General features: G+C 39.8%; 1 protein-coding gene across 2 annotated transcripts in view; it reads left to right on the forward strand.

Annotated features, from left to right (window-relative positions):
• RGL1 (ral guanine nucleotide dissociation stimulator like 1) overlaps positions 1-15,497 on the forward strand; it is a 255,922-nt gene that overhangs the window by 80,831 nt on the left and 159,594 nt on the right. For both annotated transcript variants that reach the window (XM_015073307.3, XM_053209243.1), the window contains exon 2: positions 13,796-13,959. In XM_015073307.3, the coding sequence (XP_014928793.2) occupies positions 13,828-13,959 (132 nt within the window). In that variant the 5' untranslated portion in view covers positions 13,796-13,827. The remainder of the gene's footprint in view (positions 1-13,795; positions 13,960-15,497) is intronic.

Raw genomic sequence — 15,497 nt, forward strand, 5'->3', positions numbered from 1 at the left:
CAAGAACAAGATAAGGATGTTCATTCGCTCTCTTTACTTCTAGTCAACATTGTACTGGGCATTCTTACCAGTGCAATAAGACAAGGAAAAGAAATAAAAGCTACATAATTTAGAAAGCAGCAAGTAGAACTATCTGTGTTCGTGGATGACATGAGCAAGCATGCTGCAAATCCTCACTAATCTGCAAAAAACCCTGCTAGAATAATAAGTAATTTTAGCAGGATCTCAGGATATAAAATCAATTGCATTTCTGTGTATTAGCAAGAACAAGTAGAAATTGGAATAAAAAATAAGACAGTATCATTTGCAGTAGCATCCCAAAACATGAAATATATGAAACCTCTACCCTGAAAACTAGGAATACTGGGGCGCCTGGGTGGCTCAGTCGGTTATATGTCCAACTTCAGCTCAGGTCATGATCTTGCAGTTTGTGGGTTCAAGCCCTGTGTCAGGCTCTGTGCTGACAGCTCACAGCCTGGAGCCTGCTTCGGATTCTGTGTCTCCCCTTCTCTCTCCCCCTCCCCTGCCCTCATTCTGTCTCTCTCTCAAAAATAAATAACAAACAAACAAAAAAATAATAAAAAACCTAGAAATATTTCTGTGAGAAATTAAAACCCAAATGGATTGATTTACTATGTTTATAGCTGGGAAGACTTAGTATTGTTATAATTTCAATTCTCTCCAAATTGATTTTTAGATTCAATGAAATCCCAGTAAAATCAGTATTGCTATAGAGTCGGTATTATTAAAATGTCACTTCTCTCCAAATTGAGTTATAGATTCAATGAAATCCCAATAAAAATCCCAGCAGGCTTTCTTGTAGAAATTTCCAAGTTGATTCTAAAATTTATATGAAAATCTAAATGCCTAGAATAACCAAAACAATTTTGGAAAAGAAGAATAAAGTTAGAGGATTTACACTTAATCATTTCAACACCTACTGTAAAGCTAAGGTTAATCAAGACAGTGTGTTATTGGTGTAAGTTCAGGCACATAGATCAATGAAACACAATAAAGGGTCCAAAAGTAGACTCCTGTATGTATGGTCAACTGATTTTCAACAAAGACGCCAACTGTTAGTTTATCACACACAAAGATTAACTTCAACTGGATCATAATCCGAAATGTAATTGCTAAAACTATAAAACTTCTAAAAGAAATTTTGTAACCTTCGCAGAGGCAAACCTTTCCTAGGACACAAAAAACTTAAATGGCTATTACAGTAGTTCAGGGTATGGAAGCAGATGCTGTATTTGTGGAAGGCAGTGATTTTGAATATGTTCTCAGTGCAATATTTTTGAATTGCCTTCAGTATGTATACAATTACTTATAAATTGTATATATGCGCTACTATTCTAACATTTCTATGTATTATAGAACATGTGCAAAATGGAAAAACAAAGACAAGATGAGATAAACATATAAATCGAATTGTAATTTTTTTTCCTGCACATCAGTGCATAGTCTTGGGTAATAAGTGGGGTGCGTGCAGTTGCTCTTGTCAGGCTCACCAGGAGCATCGTGGACTAGAGAAGGGGTGGATCTTTCTCACCTTGGGGGATCTCACTGATCCTTCTTTCCTTCTTTCTTCCTGGATCTTTTTTTTTTTTCTTTTTGGAACAGGTATATAAGTCGTTTCATTACTCGCTATGAGCAACATTGTGAAACTTTCTCAATATCTGTGTGCATAGCCCTAGAAGGTCATTATAATTTAAATAGAGCAAGATTTTAACTGTTTTGGCACAAAATTTGCCTGTGATGCAAATTAACTTCCCCATTACAAACTGGCTAAGACAGAGAGACAGGGGCTGTCTACTAGAAGTCCCAAGCTGGACCCAGAGGAAAGTGTGTACAAGGTCTGGCCCCGCAGAGAGGATCATGAAGGAGTATAGTTTATTTTCTTCACTCCCACTTCTCCCTGAGGTAAGGGTGGGAAAAAGGAGAGTGTTAGATTGGCTCAGTGGCTCAAACTAAAGCATCAGGGACTCTTATATTTAAAATTGATGTCACTGCTAATGTGTTCCTTGAGTGTATCTAAAGTCCCGCCTTTCTATTTCAATTTCCTTTTTGGTTATGTGAGACCAGCTATGACAGCCTGTTATACATGGAAGGCTAGTGTTGCCAGATTTTAATTTAGGGAATACAGCACTTATTCTTGATGAATTGGTCCAGTAGGAACTGGAGTAGAATCTAAACAACTCTGGAGGTCTGTGGCAAGGAAACAGAGGGAGACAGATTTAATCAACCTTCACCCAGGCAGCCTGTTGACAGATTTCTAGACTGGCTTGATCAGTGCACTGATTTCCCAAGTAAGACCTCAAAAATTATTTGGACTGATTTCACTATACTTTAGCCTTCTCAAGATGTTATACTTCTAAAGTAACTACCTTGGGGTTCCTTTGTAGGCCACACAAAAGAATAAAAGACGAACATGCCACATTGTCTTGTGGTCCAGACTGAAGTGTAGATATGGAGTGAGCATATAGAAGTTGAGATTCTGAGCCAGCTTAAGCTTCACTGGCATGTAAATCATTTGTTCAGTCTACAATAAAGTTAGCCATTAAAATCTCTCTGGTATCCAGAATCAATGTCAACCGCAATCAAATTGGGGCAGTGAACCCAAGAATGGCATTTACTTGAGCTGTAAATCCTAAACCCATCACCCTCCAGAGCAGAAGCAAAAATGAAGGAGTCAGTGAGTACTGTAATAAGTTCCATATGTTATTCTAAAGATAGTCTTAAAAAAAAAACTTAGACTTACAGATCACCATACATTTGTAGAAGAATTTACATATGTGAATAAAAAGCGAAAGAACTGACAATGTCAATTTTTTGCTTCTGTTTTCTGCCACTTTAAAAAAAAATTTTTTAATGCTTTATTTTATTTTTTTGAGAGACAGTGACAGAGCGTGAGCAGGGGAGGGGCAGGGAGAGAGGGAGACACAGAGTCCAAAGCACTGCCAGTTTTTAAATATAGGGAAATAATTGTTTAGTTAGCCCTGGAAGGGCAGTGCTGGGGCCACATGAGAAAGTGGAAGAGTTGGCAAAGTGGACACAAAAGGAGGGAGGAAGAAGCTAACTCTCGGCTTGGTAGATAAGGAAGCGTAGATAAGGAAACATAAATTTCAGATACCCCTCTTAGCTCTTCCTCTGCTACCTGAGTGCAAAGAGTTAGTATTTCTCTTTAAGCATTGAGGTGACGAAGCCGAAATTTAACAGGGCCACAGTTCTGTGGAATTTTTGAAAGGCCATGACAGAGTGGAAAGGGAAGCTATGTTCTGAGTCAGGCAGATCTGTTTTCAAATTTGCATTCTGTTGTGTGATGTTGGCCAGTTCACTCAACTTTGCTGAGTGTCAGTGTCCTCTAATGGGGAATTAATACTCAACTCCCAGAGCTCTTGCTTTAACACACTTGTGCATGTCTGACACTTATGCTTTCATTTTGAAATGTATCAGTGAGATGTAGCCTATCATTTTGAAATGTTAAAAACAATATTTATTTATTTTGAGAGAGGGAAAAAGAGAGAATGGGTGCACACATGTGAGCAGGGGAGGGGCAGAGGTAGAGGGAGAGGTTGAGAGAGAGAGAGAGAGAGAGAGAATCCTAAGCAGGCTGCCAGTTCAGAGCCTGACACTGGGGTCCCTCTCACAAACAGTGGAGCTGAAATCAAGAGTCAGATGCTTAACTGACTGAGCCACCCAGGTGTCCCAAAATATTTCTTTTTCTCTTCATATGATTATAGACTTTGCAGTGGTTTGGATTAAGAAGGCCCAGCATGTAGGCCGATAGAAGGAACACATATGTTTATTTATCTTTTGTGTCCCTGCCTCATACACACCTGGCACAATGATTAGTCTATAGCTAAATAAAATGTTAGGAACTTCCCTTCTCCTCCTTTGGGTAGCATGATGCCAAGTGGGGTTGAAGCAACTTGACCCTCATATTCCCTGGAAGTTTGCCATCTCACTGCAGTAAGTTGCATTGGCCCATTGACCCCTCAGCTAGGACGCCAGGGATGCTAAGTATATTTGCACAATTGCTATTGTGGTAAGAGGTCTGAATCCAAGACGCAATCTCATTCTGTTCCTATTGTGGTTTATTGGAGATAGCAAGGTCAAGCTGTGGCAATGGAAACAAAAAATGGAGGAAGGCAATGAGAAAAAAGTCCTGTGAAAGTTTAAGAAGGAAAAAAGAAAAGAAAAAAAAAAAAAGAAACTACAATCCAGTTGGAATGAAATGGTGACACAGAACGAAATGATCCTATGTTTCCTCAGACAGGTGCTGCCGTGGATTTCATAGTGGCTCTGACATGAAAATCGACACCTGACGGAGGTCTCAAGCCCCACATTCCTTCCACCCCTTATTTGTTGGTATCAAAATGGAGACGTTTCACAAATTTGGCTATCACATGCTGTATGTGTATGTAAAAGGGCTGACAAAATGGGCCAATCAGACCACGGCCACATCTATCAAGGCTCTAACCCTTAACCTCAGCGAAAACGTAATCTGGGATCAAACACAGAAACCCTGCAGATGTATACAAGGCATTTCGTGCAGCCTTTGAAAAGACTGTGACGGATGGCTGGTGCTATTCTGCAGGCCTGATGAGAAATCCAGGCTTGACTGTGCTAGGAATATTTGCAATTTTAAAGAAAAAGTAGGTTCAAATTCAGTGACTATTTAATCCATTCCAGCAAGGCCTTCTCTGCAGGCTGAGTTGAAAATACTCCTGACTCGTTGCTATGCAGAGCCGTTTTCAACTATGTTTGGAAATTTGTTTGGGACTTGGTTTTCAGTTGTCTCATCTAGGCTTAAGATCTGTTGTTTCACTGCAAAATAATGTGAGGGTTCTATCCTTAATGACTTAATGACTTAATTCAACAGATGCCTCTCGGCCAACACATATACACACAAATGCAGGACTATTTGTCTGTGGTGTAAATTTACAGAGCTTGACATGAGACAGAAACAAAAAACAAAAAACAAAAGCAAACAAGCACACACACACACACACACACAATATACACCACGGAAGAAATAGAGAAGTTGAGCGTCCTTATAGAGTTTGCTAAAAGACTATTTGAAAACAGTTGAAAATATTGAATGAAAATTATTGAAGGTAACGATGGCATCTTTTCCAATATGCATGAACCATGACCAACATAGCTGTATTTACTGATGAAAATGTCATTATGCCATGGCAAGCTCAAGCCTTTGGGGAAGGTTTCTTCGAATTCTATAAGATACGGCTTTGACTTTTTGTTGTGTTTGCTCAAGGCACACGGGTCACCAGGGGACAAGCCCACAAGATCTGTGCAAGAGCCAAGACTCAGGAAGCAACATCTCTAGTGGTTTCTCCTCCATGTCATTGTCTCTTTAAAGTTTCTGTGTACAGCTGGGTCATTGAGTTTTTGATCCCACATGGGATAGGTTTACCATGTTATATCGTGGGTACAGATCAAAAAAGCTGGGAAGAAAGCAAAAAATGTGAACCAGTAGGAGAACTCTCCCTAACACAAGGCACACAGATCCCTCCCTCCCCCATGCTAGATGAACATTGGACCCATTCCTTTGGTCTTAGCATCACTTATGGGTATTTATGCCGATTTAAGAAGTCAAGATCAGGGAAGGAACAACATAGTTAGATGAAAATGAAGATGCTGCCCTGATTATAAAGCTTCTTGTACCTAGTTAGTCTAGCAAATTGGTGTCTGGGTATTTAGCAGTACCAACTAGATTTAACCATTGCTACGTGAAACTAATCAGAGTCATCTGTGTGGGGCAAGATGTTATCTGATCTAATGAAAGAAAAGTTGTAATTAAGAATATGTGGGAAAAAGAAAGAATATATGGTATATGTAAAAGTCATGGTGTCCTTGCTGCTTAGAGACTGAGAAAGAGAATAAGGATTGGCCTAGTGCCAGTTAACTGTGCATGCCTCTCCCAGAAGTGTTTTCTTGAAAGAGATTTCCCGCCCTCCCCCCACCCCCGCCCCATCGGGACCTGCCATTATCCTATAGCCTAGTAAAGTGACTGTAATTAAATAGATTAGACTTCTGTTTTTGGTAAAGTAAAAGATTGAGAACAGACTGCTCTTTAACCTGAGATGTGGAAAGGCCAATCTACTTGGAAGTCAGTTAAAATGATTTTGTGTGTTAACTGATAAACTCAACAGACTTCCTTCCCTGAATGTAATATCTTCAGATTTTTGCATTACTCTGCATCCTTTCAAGACCTCAGATTCCTGGGAATTCAGGTTTTTCACCATTTACCTGATGTGGTTTTGTAAGTGGAACATTAACGATTCAAGTGTGGGCTGTCTGTACGGCGGTAAAGACACAGCTCTGGGGGCAGGACAGCTTGACAGAAACTCTAGGGCTTGTTCCTTAAACTCTTGGGATCTGAGCTTTCCCTACATTGTTCTTAGGGTGAACAGATGCTTGTGTGCAAGCCCTGTGCCCGGCATGGTGAATGCCACATTGCTGTGGAATTGCTGTTGGTATCATTGGTACCTAGAGGATGGCTCTGGTCTGAATCAGTCTGACTTCCTTTGACTCGAAGATAAAAATTAGCCTGTGACTGGGATGCTCCCCTGATGGTTTTTGCATTTTGCCCGCATTCAGCCAGTTGAAGCCGGAGTCCACAGAATTGTGAAATGTTGGAGCTTGGGACCGTCATGTGATTTACGATTTCATCTTATTTTAAACTTTCAAGCAACATAATTGCTGAGCTTTTATTGTCATAAAAACGCGGGCCATAAAAAACTCAGTCTCTTAGAATTCTCTCTGTCTCTCTTACAATGCTGAGGGATTCTTCATGATCTCAGCCTCTATTCTGTTTAGGTATGCTCCCTCCCTCCCCCACATCTGCCTCTGCAGATCTGTTTCCAGACTGCCCGCACTGAATGGAGACCAGGAAGGGAGCCCAGCTGTTTTCCTTGTGTCGGCTTTCTGTGCTGAGCAGGAATTGCTGAGCAAAGAGCAGCATTTCTCCAGGGAGGTTCACAAGGGTAGTACAAACCCTGTCTGGGGTTTTTCTTTTTTTCTTTTTTTTTGAATTATTATTAAAAACTTCTGCCAAGTACTATCAGTGTGTGTATGTGTCGGGGCGGGGCGGGGGGGAGGGTAGCACACCAAGCCTGAAGCGCAGTTGGACCAGCCTTTAAAAAGTATCAACTTGAATGCAGCAGGAATGTCTTCCACTTCTTCAATTTTCTACATTTAACAGGAGACAGTTGCTCTCAGAGAAAGTCATGTCTGATTCCACAGGGTGTTGTGCAACCTTGCTCAGTATTCAGTAAGACAGCACATAATTAAAATTCCTTTGAAAATGGTTGCCCAACGATTGACATTTGTTCCAAAATACATCATAATAGTAAATGCTTAAACTGTTATTCCAGTGAAGTGTTGTTTTTTTCTTAATGGAAGGAAAGTAAAAAAAAAATTTTTTTTTGAAAGGGTGATTGAGCTTTTTTAAAAAATTGAAGGAATCTGATGCATTTATGGCCAGTCTTTCTCTCAAAGAGCTGGCAGTCCTGCAGGGGAGACCAGAGTAAATTGAGAAGAGCAAAAGAAAGCAATATGCAGAATATAAGTGAGTTGCCTAATTGAGACTAGAATGTTCTTGATTTTCCAGACAGGAGGAGATAACGAAGACCTGTTTCCCTTCTAATACGTTGTCATAAACTGTCCCTTCAAACACAACCAACCTTCAGTATTCCTTTGAAGCAATCTGATGTGCCTGCTTCCCCAGGACGAATGCTGCTCAGCGCTAGAAATCTCTGTATGCCATGGCTCCCTGGAGTTCTTCCTGTCTGGTGTCTCTCTGTGCTCCAGTTTCCATTTCTGCATGGAAATCCTAGATTCTAGACAGATGCTTTTGTCTGTGTTTTCAGAAGGAAAGGACCACTATGATGCACCCCACAACTAGGAAGGCTGTATCTTTAAGATCTTCTTGGATGCCCCAGTTTATGAATACCACAACAGCAATCATGATTAGAGAAGTCTGCCACCGAGCCAGGATTTGAATGCTAAGCATTGTTAGCTCACCCAAACATCAACCTTACAAAGCCTCAGCAAACTTAGAGTTGACTACATGTCAGAGGATTTTGAGTTGTTCTTAAAGAGTCACACCTCAGGTGTTAAATCCACGAATGCCAAGGGGCTATGATAACATCATACTGTTTGTTTGACTTCTGAGTGGTGAATGCATGCATCATGTAGGAATAAGTATAATATGTGAGTGGCCCATAGAAATCAGAACTTTCCACCATTATGTTTGGTAGTATAAATCCCTCAGTTCTAGAAAAATACTTCAATGTATATTAGTTTTGTTTTCCACATTTGGGGGGAGGTGAGTACTTTATTTGATATCAGTAGGAGGTCTCAGCAGTCTTATAGTCTATTTATTCATGTTAAAGATGAGGAAACTGAGGCTGAGAACAGTGAAATGGTTTGCCCAAGGATTACATAGAGGACTTACTGTAATCTTAGGATTTGAACAACAGTCTTCTGACTAGAATTCCAGTGTACTTGGTACTATGCCATTCTGAACCCTTTAAATAAAACTAAAATGCAAAGACTGTTCTTGATACATAGACTTTCAGGTGGAAGAGTTGGCGATAATCACAGATAAAGAAACCTGTCTTATCTGGATAGGTCATGAGCTCATTAGGAAGAAGAATGAAGATGGGAGAAAGGAGAAGTAGGAGGAAAGAAAGAGCAGAAACTCAAGTAATCATGGGAAAAGACTGGAACAGGGCAAATACCAGACATTTTCAAGATTAGAAGAAATCCGAATCAAGTTACAAAATCAAAAGATTTCTTCAGGCAGAGCAAGGGTTTATGTGTGTAAAGGGAATAAAGTAGAGATACTGTATTATTAATGCCTATGAGGGAATCTGTAGGGGCAGAAGAGAAGCAGGGCCCTAATAGATAAAGGCTAGAGACACGAAACCATTCCAGTAAGGTTCTGAATATTCCCTTCCAAAAATATGTAAGGAAGAGAGGGAAGGAAAAAGATAATGGTTTAGAGGGATGTCTCATATATTATTTACTGAGATAGGAGGGAAAGTCAAATTCAATAAAGTAGAGATTGACTTATCAAACAAAGTCTGGCAAGGGGATTAGTAAAATAAATACAGCTTTCAGTGAAATTGTGCCCTAGCCCTTATTTTTAAAGCCATGCTTCAGAAAGTTTGTATCCATGAGAAATACGGATAATTTTTATCAAATGGCGAGAACAGACACTAGTAATGGCAAATTTTTATGTTTTTAGATTATCATTTAGTATTTATGTTTTTAAGATTAGCCGCTGAGGGGCTGCTTATTTGCTTTTGGCACTTAATGACTGTTTAGGATATGGAGCCATCAACTGGGTCCCTTGTTATGACCATAGAAAATGTTATGACCTCCAGTCAGTGATTACTTTTGAAGGAATGGGAGAAGTGGTATTACATATGATATATATATTTTACCATAAGCATAGTATAGTAAATATTTTAAAGGAAAAATACAGACCTCAAAAGCACAAAATGTAAAGAAGTTAATGTAAGGAAATGCCTACTTTCTCATTGATAATAATCATGTGGTTATTTTTTGATTATTTATATAATTATAATGACAAGTTGTTTTCACCAACTTGTAACTGCTGTCAATTTCTTATAAGACAGCTACGATTTGTAAGTATTGGTTAGAATGATCTTTGAATTTAACCAAACTGGAAACAAAACGAAACAAAACAAAACACAACGCAACATGTTTTGGCTTTGGTGGGAAAATTAGGGCTCTAGGATTTGAAGCAAAGTGACCTCTGGAAACCTCACATAGCTTTTCTCATCTGCAAATTGTTTCTCAGTGTCAAGTGAAAGCATCTGTCTTCCATTGCACCAGACTTGTCTTCCCTGTTCTTATTTCACTTTCCTGTTTCATGAAGTAGAGACAGTTTACCGTCATGACCCTTTTACAATTAGAAAAGACATTTCTCCAGCAATTTTCTTTTTAAAAATTTCAGCTCGATTTTGCTTCTTTCTGCTCTCTGACCAGATATTTGCCTTTATATACATACAGCTGCTTTTCTCCACTCTATCTCAAACTTAGAGTAATGTCATCATCCAGTGGTTTAAAGATTTTTTTGTTTGTTTTGGGTATCAAGTATTTTAGGATGACGGTTTTTCAAAACTGAGTTCCAAAAAAGCTCATAGGCTTATGATATTTTCGACCAACTATTAAGTGGAATTGAAGATTCTGCCTTTAGGTTTATAGTGATTTCATCTTAATCATTGAATGGCTTATATTAGCGGTATTTGCATGGAAGGTGGCTTGTAAGCTTTGACCATGTGTTTTTAAAAGGAAGGCAGGAGTTCAACTCTAAGATATGCAGCGTGTCAGAGGTAGAGGGTTTACATATGCCTCTTGTTTTAATTCTAATGAAAAACGGCCCCACTCTACAGACTTCCAGCTCATTTTAGGGAAATTGGAAACCTATAAATGTATGAATTGTTTGAAGAAGGTATGGAGTGGAACTTTAGATTTGAAGAGGAAAAACGTGGATCAGCAGCATGATTGTCTATATAATTTGGGGGCCTAGTGCAAAATGAAAATGTAGGGCTCTTTGTCCAAAAATTAAGAAGTTCAAGGCAATGACAAAGCATTCAATCAAACCTAGGGCTCTTCTGAGCATGGTCACACCTATAAAGCCTGCCCTGGTCAGAAGTTGAGATGGGGGTGGGATGCCCAGTGGCTCAGTTGGTAGAGCTTGTGACTCTTAATCTCGGGGTTGTGAATTGGAGCCCCATGTTGGATTTAGAGATTAGTTCATAAAAAAAGAAGTTGGGATGGGAGTAAGAAGAAAAAGGAATGCTCTGTTTTTTTCCAGGATGTTTCCCTCTCTGTATCTTTTCCACTTTTACCTGGGTACTCATCAGATGTGACCATCTCGTAAGTGGCTACCATTGGACCAGTTAGCTAAGACACTGAGACTTTAACTCTATTCCGTGGGGGAAAGGGCAGGAGAGGGAGGTCTCATTCTACCAGTTATGGTTGGGTGGAGGGTGAGGGTTGAAGTTCTGCTGAAGTGGCCTAGGAGAGAAAGCACAAACTTAGGAATTCTATGACTTTCTACCAGTATATTAGATGCATTGTATCTAATTTTTCATTGCCGTAAAATGGTGAAGTCTATCTTACAGGGTTATTATATGGAGTAGAGATAATGCAAAAAATCCTAGCACAGTGGCTGGTGTGCAACGGGAGCTCAATATATGTTGCATATATGGTCTTTTTTTTTTTTTTTTTATGAGTGAGGAGGTATACTGAGGATGGGTGAAAAGACCTCAAGTCTCAGATGGGGTGAAGGATCTCAAAATGCTTGAAGAGCCTCCTAGGAGCTGGCTGCCTCTCTGCTTCCATCCTTAGTTACCCAGTGCTTTGTAATGGTTTAAAACCCAGAATTGCGTCTTCTTCCCAAACAGGACAAGAAACAATCTGTGGGAAGTCAGTACACAGTAGAGTTCAGTCTCTGACACTGAAAATTTGCCAACTCTCACCCACACTCGAATGATGAGAAAGCAGCTGTGGGCAGCAGTGGAGTGAAAGCCATGGGGTCACTGGGATACATTACGCTTACAGATGTTCCATTGTTCACCCTGAGATTTTGTAGTTTGCCTGTTTTGTCCATTTAGGTTTCCATGATATGCAAAGGATACAGCCAAAGCCATATTATGTAGCTTTTCCACTTTGTTTTGATTTATTATTTGTTGTTTACAGTATTATCTCCAATAACAATGATGGAATTTCCTTCCCTACTTATCTGGCCTGTTTCCATTTTGCTTGTTTATTTTAATTTCCTTTTTTTGGACTGAAACCTCCACGTGACTTTCCTTTGTTTATTTCCTTGCATGTATGTGTCAGCATCATTTATTAGCATATCCTCTCAGATGAACTTTGTTCATTAATTACAAAGCTTTTGTTTCCTGGTTCCTAGTAGGTTTGTATTCAGTGCTCCGTGTTTCCACGTATTGCACGATGGTTTTGGTTAGCAGTTTCCTCATCACTGCTCTCTGCAAGCAGATGGCTTGCTTTCCATGGCTTCCAGGTGGAGCATGTGAGGCTGAGAAGTAGTCTACTGCAGAAGATGCTTTTCTCAAATCCTTGGTCAATCAACCCTACTCGTCTTATCAAGGCCAATTTCTGTTTACTTTTATTTGGACAGTAGGTTATGTGAGCATAAGACCTGCTTTTTGCAGACATGCTTAATTCCTTGAAGACATTTCAATGAAAACTAGTCTGTCGTTAACTAATGAGCAATTTCAGCTTGCACTGTCAGCTGCTCGGGGATGCATGATGAATGTTAGACTTGGCTCTTCCTTATGAAGAGCATACATCCCACTAAATCCATAAAAAAGTGAAAGAAAAGAGGTCATTTGCCTTTCACATCTGTTATTTGAATATATTGGATCTGTTGCCTCATTTTCTCTGGATTCTCATGATTTACTGAATTAGCGAATTCATCAAACATCTGTCTAGTATTTATATATGACACCATCTCTAGTGTCAAGATGCTTAAAACGCCAAAAGGTAGAAATAGAGTTGAAAGCAAAGAAATATAATAAAGTGTAACAGGAGGCACAATAGAAATGTGTCCAAAGTATATACGGAGACTCACCAAGGAGGAAAGGTCTTTATTCTCTTGGAGCAGGGGTGGGAGGAGATGTCACAAACAAAGGCTAAAAGTACTAGATATATTTGAGATCCATACATATCTTCAAATGGCTGGAACAGTGGCTGAGGATGCAGCTGAGTGTGGTGGAAGAAGGGAAGTGGGGAAGCCAGACATAAAGGTCTGTGGTTGCCATTGTAAGGAGTTGGGATTTTATTCTCTAGGAAAAGTTTTAGGTGGGTGGAACATCCTTATCAGATACACTTAAAAAAAAAAAAAAAAAAAAAGGATCCTGAGAAGGATAGATTCAGTGGGACTTGAATGGAGGCAAGGCGATTCCTTAGGACAGGATGGCACGGAACAGGCATGATGTGATTCCAAACAAGCCAGTGGTGGGTGGAAAGATGTCAAGGAAGTTAGTCTTTATAGAATTGGTGTCAATTTTAAAATATTGTCTTTACAGCAACTGCTGATGAAACTGAGGCTCAGGAAGGTGATGTAGTCAATAAATATTGAGGAGAATATTTCTCCGTGCTTCCACTGCAGTTGGAAAAGATGATGATTATGGCATTTATCACACTATGATGTAAGACACCATATTGTGATTACTTGTTTATAGCTTCTTCTGCCCTGAAACATTAAGCTTCTTAAGGTTCAGAGCAAAACTACCAAATTATTTGTGTATGCCTAGCACGGAGCCTCATATCAACAAGTACTCAGTAGATGTTTGAAGAGGAAAAGTTCTGACACCAGAGTCTCTTCCACGTGCAATACATGACATGGAAACACGAAGACTCCACTCAGGCTTGTCTTACACCTGCCCATTTCCATCCCCCATCCTGAGGGGGCCAGAGCAAAGTGACAAATAGGTTTACTGGGCAGATGACGCTTTTTACTTTTCTCTAAAATTTCTATCACTTCATCCTTTCTCAAAAAGCATCCCTCCCCCAAGAAGCCTGCTTTAAAATAGCAATAATGAATATTTAAAATATGAAAAGTGGCCGTAAAAGTTGATGCCTATTGTGACACTGTCTTCTGTGGTCTCGCTATCCACAAATCAAGCAGGATAATTTGCCTTCGTATCTTTCTTTTATGGTAATTAATGCTTTAACCTGGATCACACTTTATTCTTCCACACAGGTCCGTAATGCCTCCTGCCTGGCTCTTTCAAGATGGAGGAGAAACCGGTGGGAGAGCCTACTCAAGTGGTGTCTAAATTCAAACTTTCCACCAAGGGAGAGAGTGCAGGACACTGGCTGGTGGAGGACCATGCGCGGATATGGGAAGTTCTAAAGACAGAGGAGGTAAGGCAACTCTAAATGACTCAATTGGTACAATGTGGATTTTCTTAGACTTGAGACTCTAATTCTTCATGTAGTCAACACCACAGGTCAGTTTGGCAAAGTTTTATTCAGGGGCAATTGGCACACGGATGCCCAGTGAACAGTAGGTCAGGAGTGTGTCTCTTGGACATTAATAACTCCACAGTGATTTAGCCAAAACATGGCCCTGACAGGTAGGGCTTCAAATACCCAAGTAGACATTTTCCTTGTAGAATCCCACCAATCATAAATGGGAAATCAAATCATAGTGAGAAAGCTAATTCCTAAGGATCAATCATAATGTGTGGAATCATATCAATTCATTGTTTGGCAGCATGAGGCTAAGTGTATCAGTTAAGGCTCTCTGGTTGCAGGCAACAGAGATTAACTCTGACAAAGGAAAATGAGAAATTATTGGAAGGTATTGGGAGGCTGAAAGAATTGATGAGAGGTTGATGTAAACTAGACTTGGAACTGTGCTTGTATGGTTCAGTCAGTTGAGCATCCAACTCTTGATTTCAGCTCAGGTTATGATCTCACAATTCGTGAGATCAAGCCCCATGTCAGGTTCTGTGTTTACAGTGTCGAGCCTGCTTGGGATTCTCTCTCTTTCCTCCTCTCTCTACCCCTCCCCCTGCTGACATGTGCTGTCTCTCTCTCAACATAAATAAATAAACTTTAATAAAATCAATTAAAATAAAATAAGGAAAGAAAACATGAAAGAAAGAAAGAAAGAGAAAAAAAAAGAAAGGAAGAAAGAAAGAAAGAAAGAAAGAAAAAAAGAAGGAAGGAAGGAAGGAAGGGAGGAAACTAGGTTTGGAAAAAAGATAGGAGCCAAGTCAGCAAGAGCTGCTCAGGGTACTATTCCTGGTATAAATTCCAGTGTTTTCCCCACTGCCTCTTTATTCTTACAACTGCCAAGCTTAGTCACATGTCTTTTTCCTGGTTATTATGTAAAAGGGAAAAGAAACTTCCATGAGAAATCATTATAGCAAGTCCTCACGGCACTTGTGTGTTTGGAATCCACATCTCTAATATCCACATGTTGTGGCAGTTCTAATTTAAGAAAGTAACAGAACAACTACAGTCTTAAGCATGTGAATACTGCCCAAGCAAATGTAAACCCTGTCTGTAGGGATAGCTGCCCAAAAGTTTTGTGTGTGTGTGTTTTTTTTAAGGAATAAAACTCCCCAGAGAGCAGTTGAAGTCTCTACATATCCCACCCAATAAGACCAAGACAATGGTCAGATAAATGAGGTGCTGAGGGCACAAAACTTAAGGAAGCACTCACTCTTAGGTTTGTGTCCTGCACTTGCGCAAACTTGAAAATTGATGCGTCCTTATATTTTGACGTGCCTTGCTTGCCTCACCCTAAGGCTGGCTCTGCCCCCCAATTTTATCCTTCTCCCCCTTTCCCCAAGGTAATCCCTCTCCTGAATTAAGCTTTCATCATTCTTATGCATATTTCAATATATATAATATATACCTGTTATCCACATATCCAATATGTAGTATTGATT

Source organism: Acinonyx jubatus, chromosome E4, assembly GCF_027475565.1.
Source record: "Acinonyx jubatus isolate Ajub_Pintada_27869175 chromosome E4, VMU_Ajub_asm_v1.0, whole genome shotgun sequence".
Lineage (NCBI taxonomy): Eukaryota > Metazoa > Chordata > Mammalia > Carnivora > Felidae > Acinonyx > Acinonyx jubatus.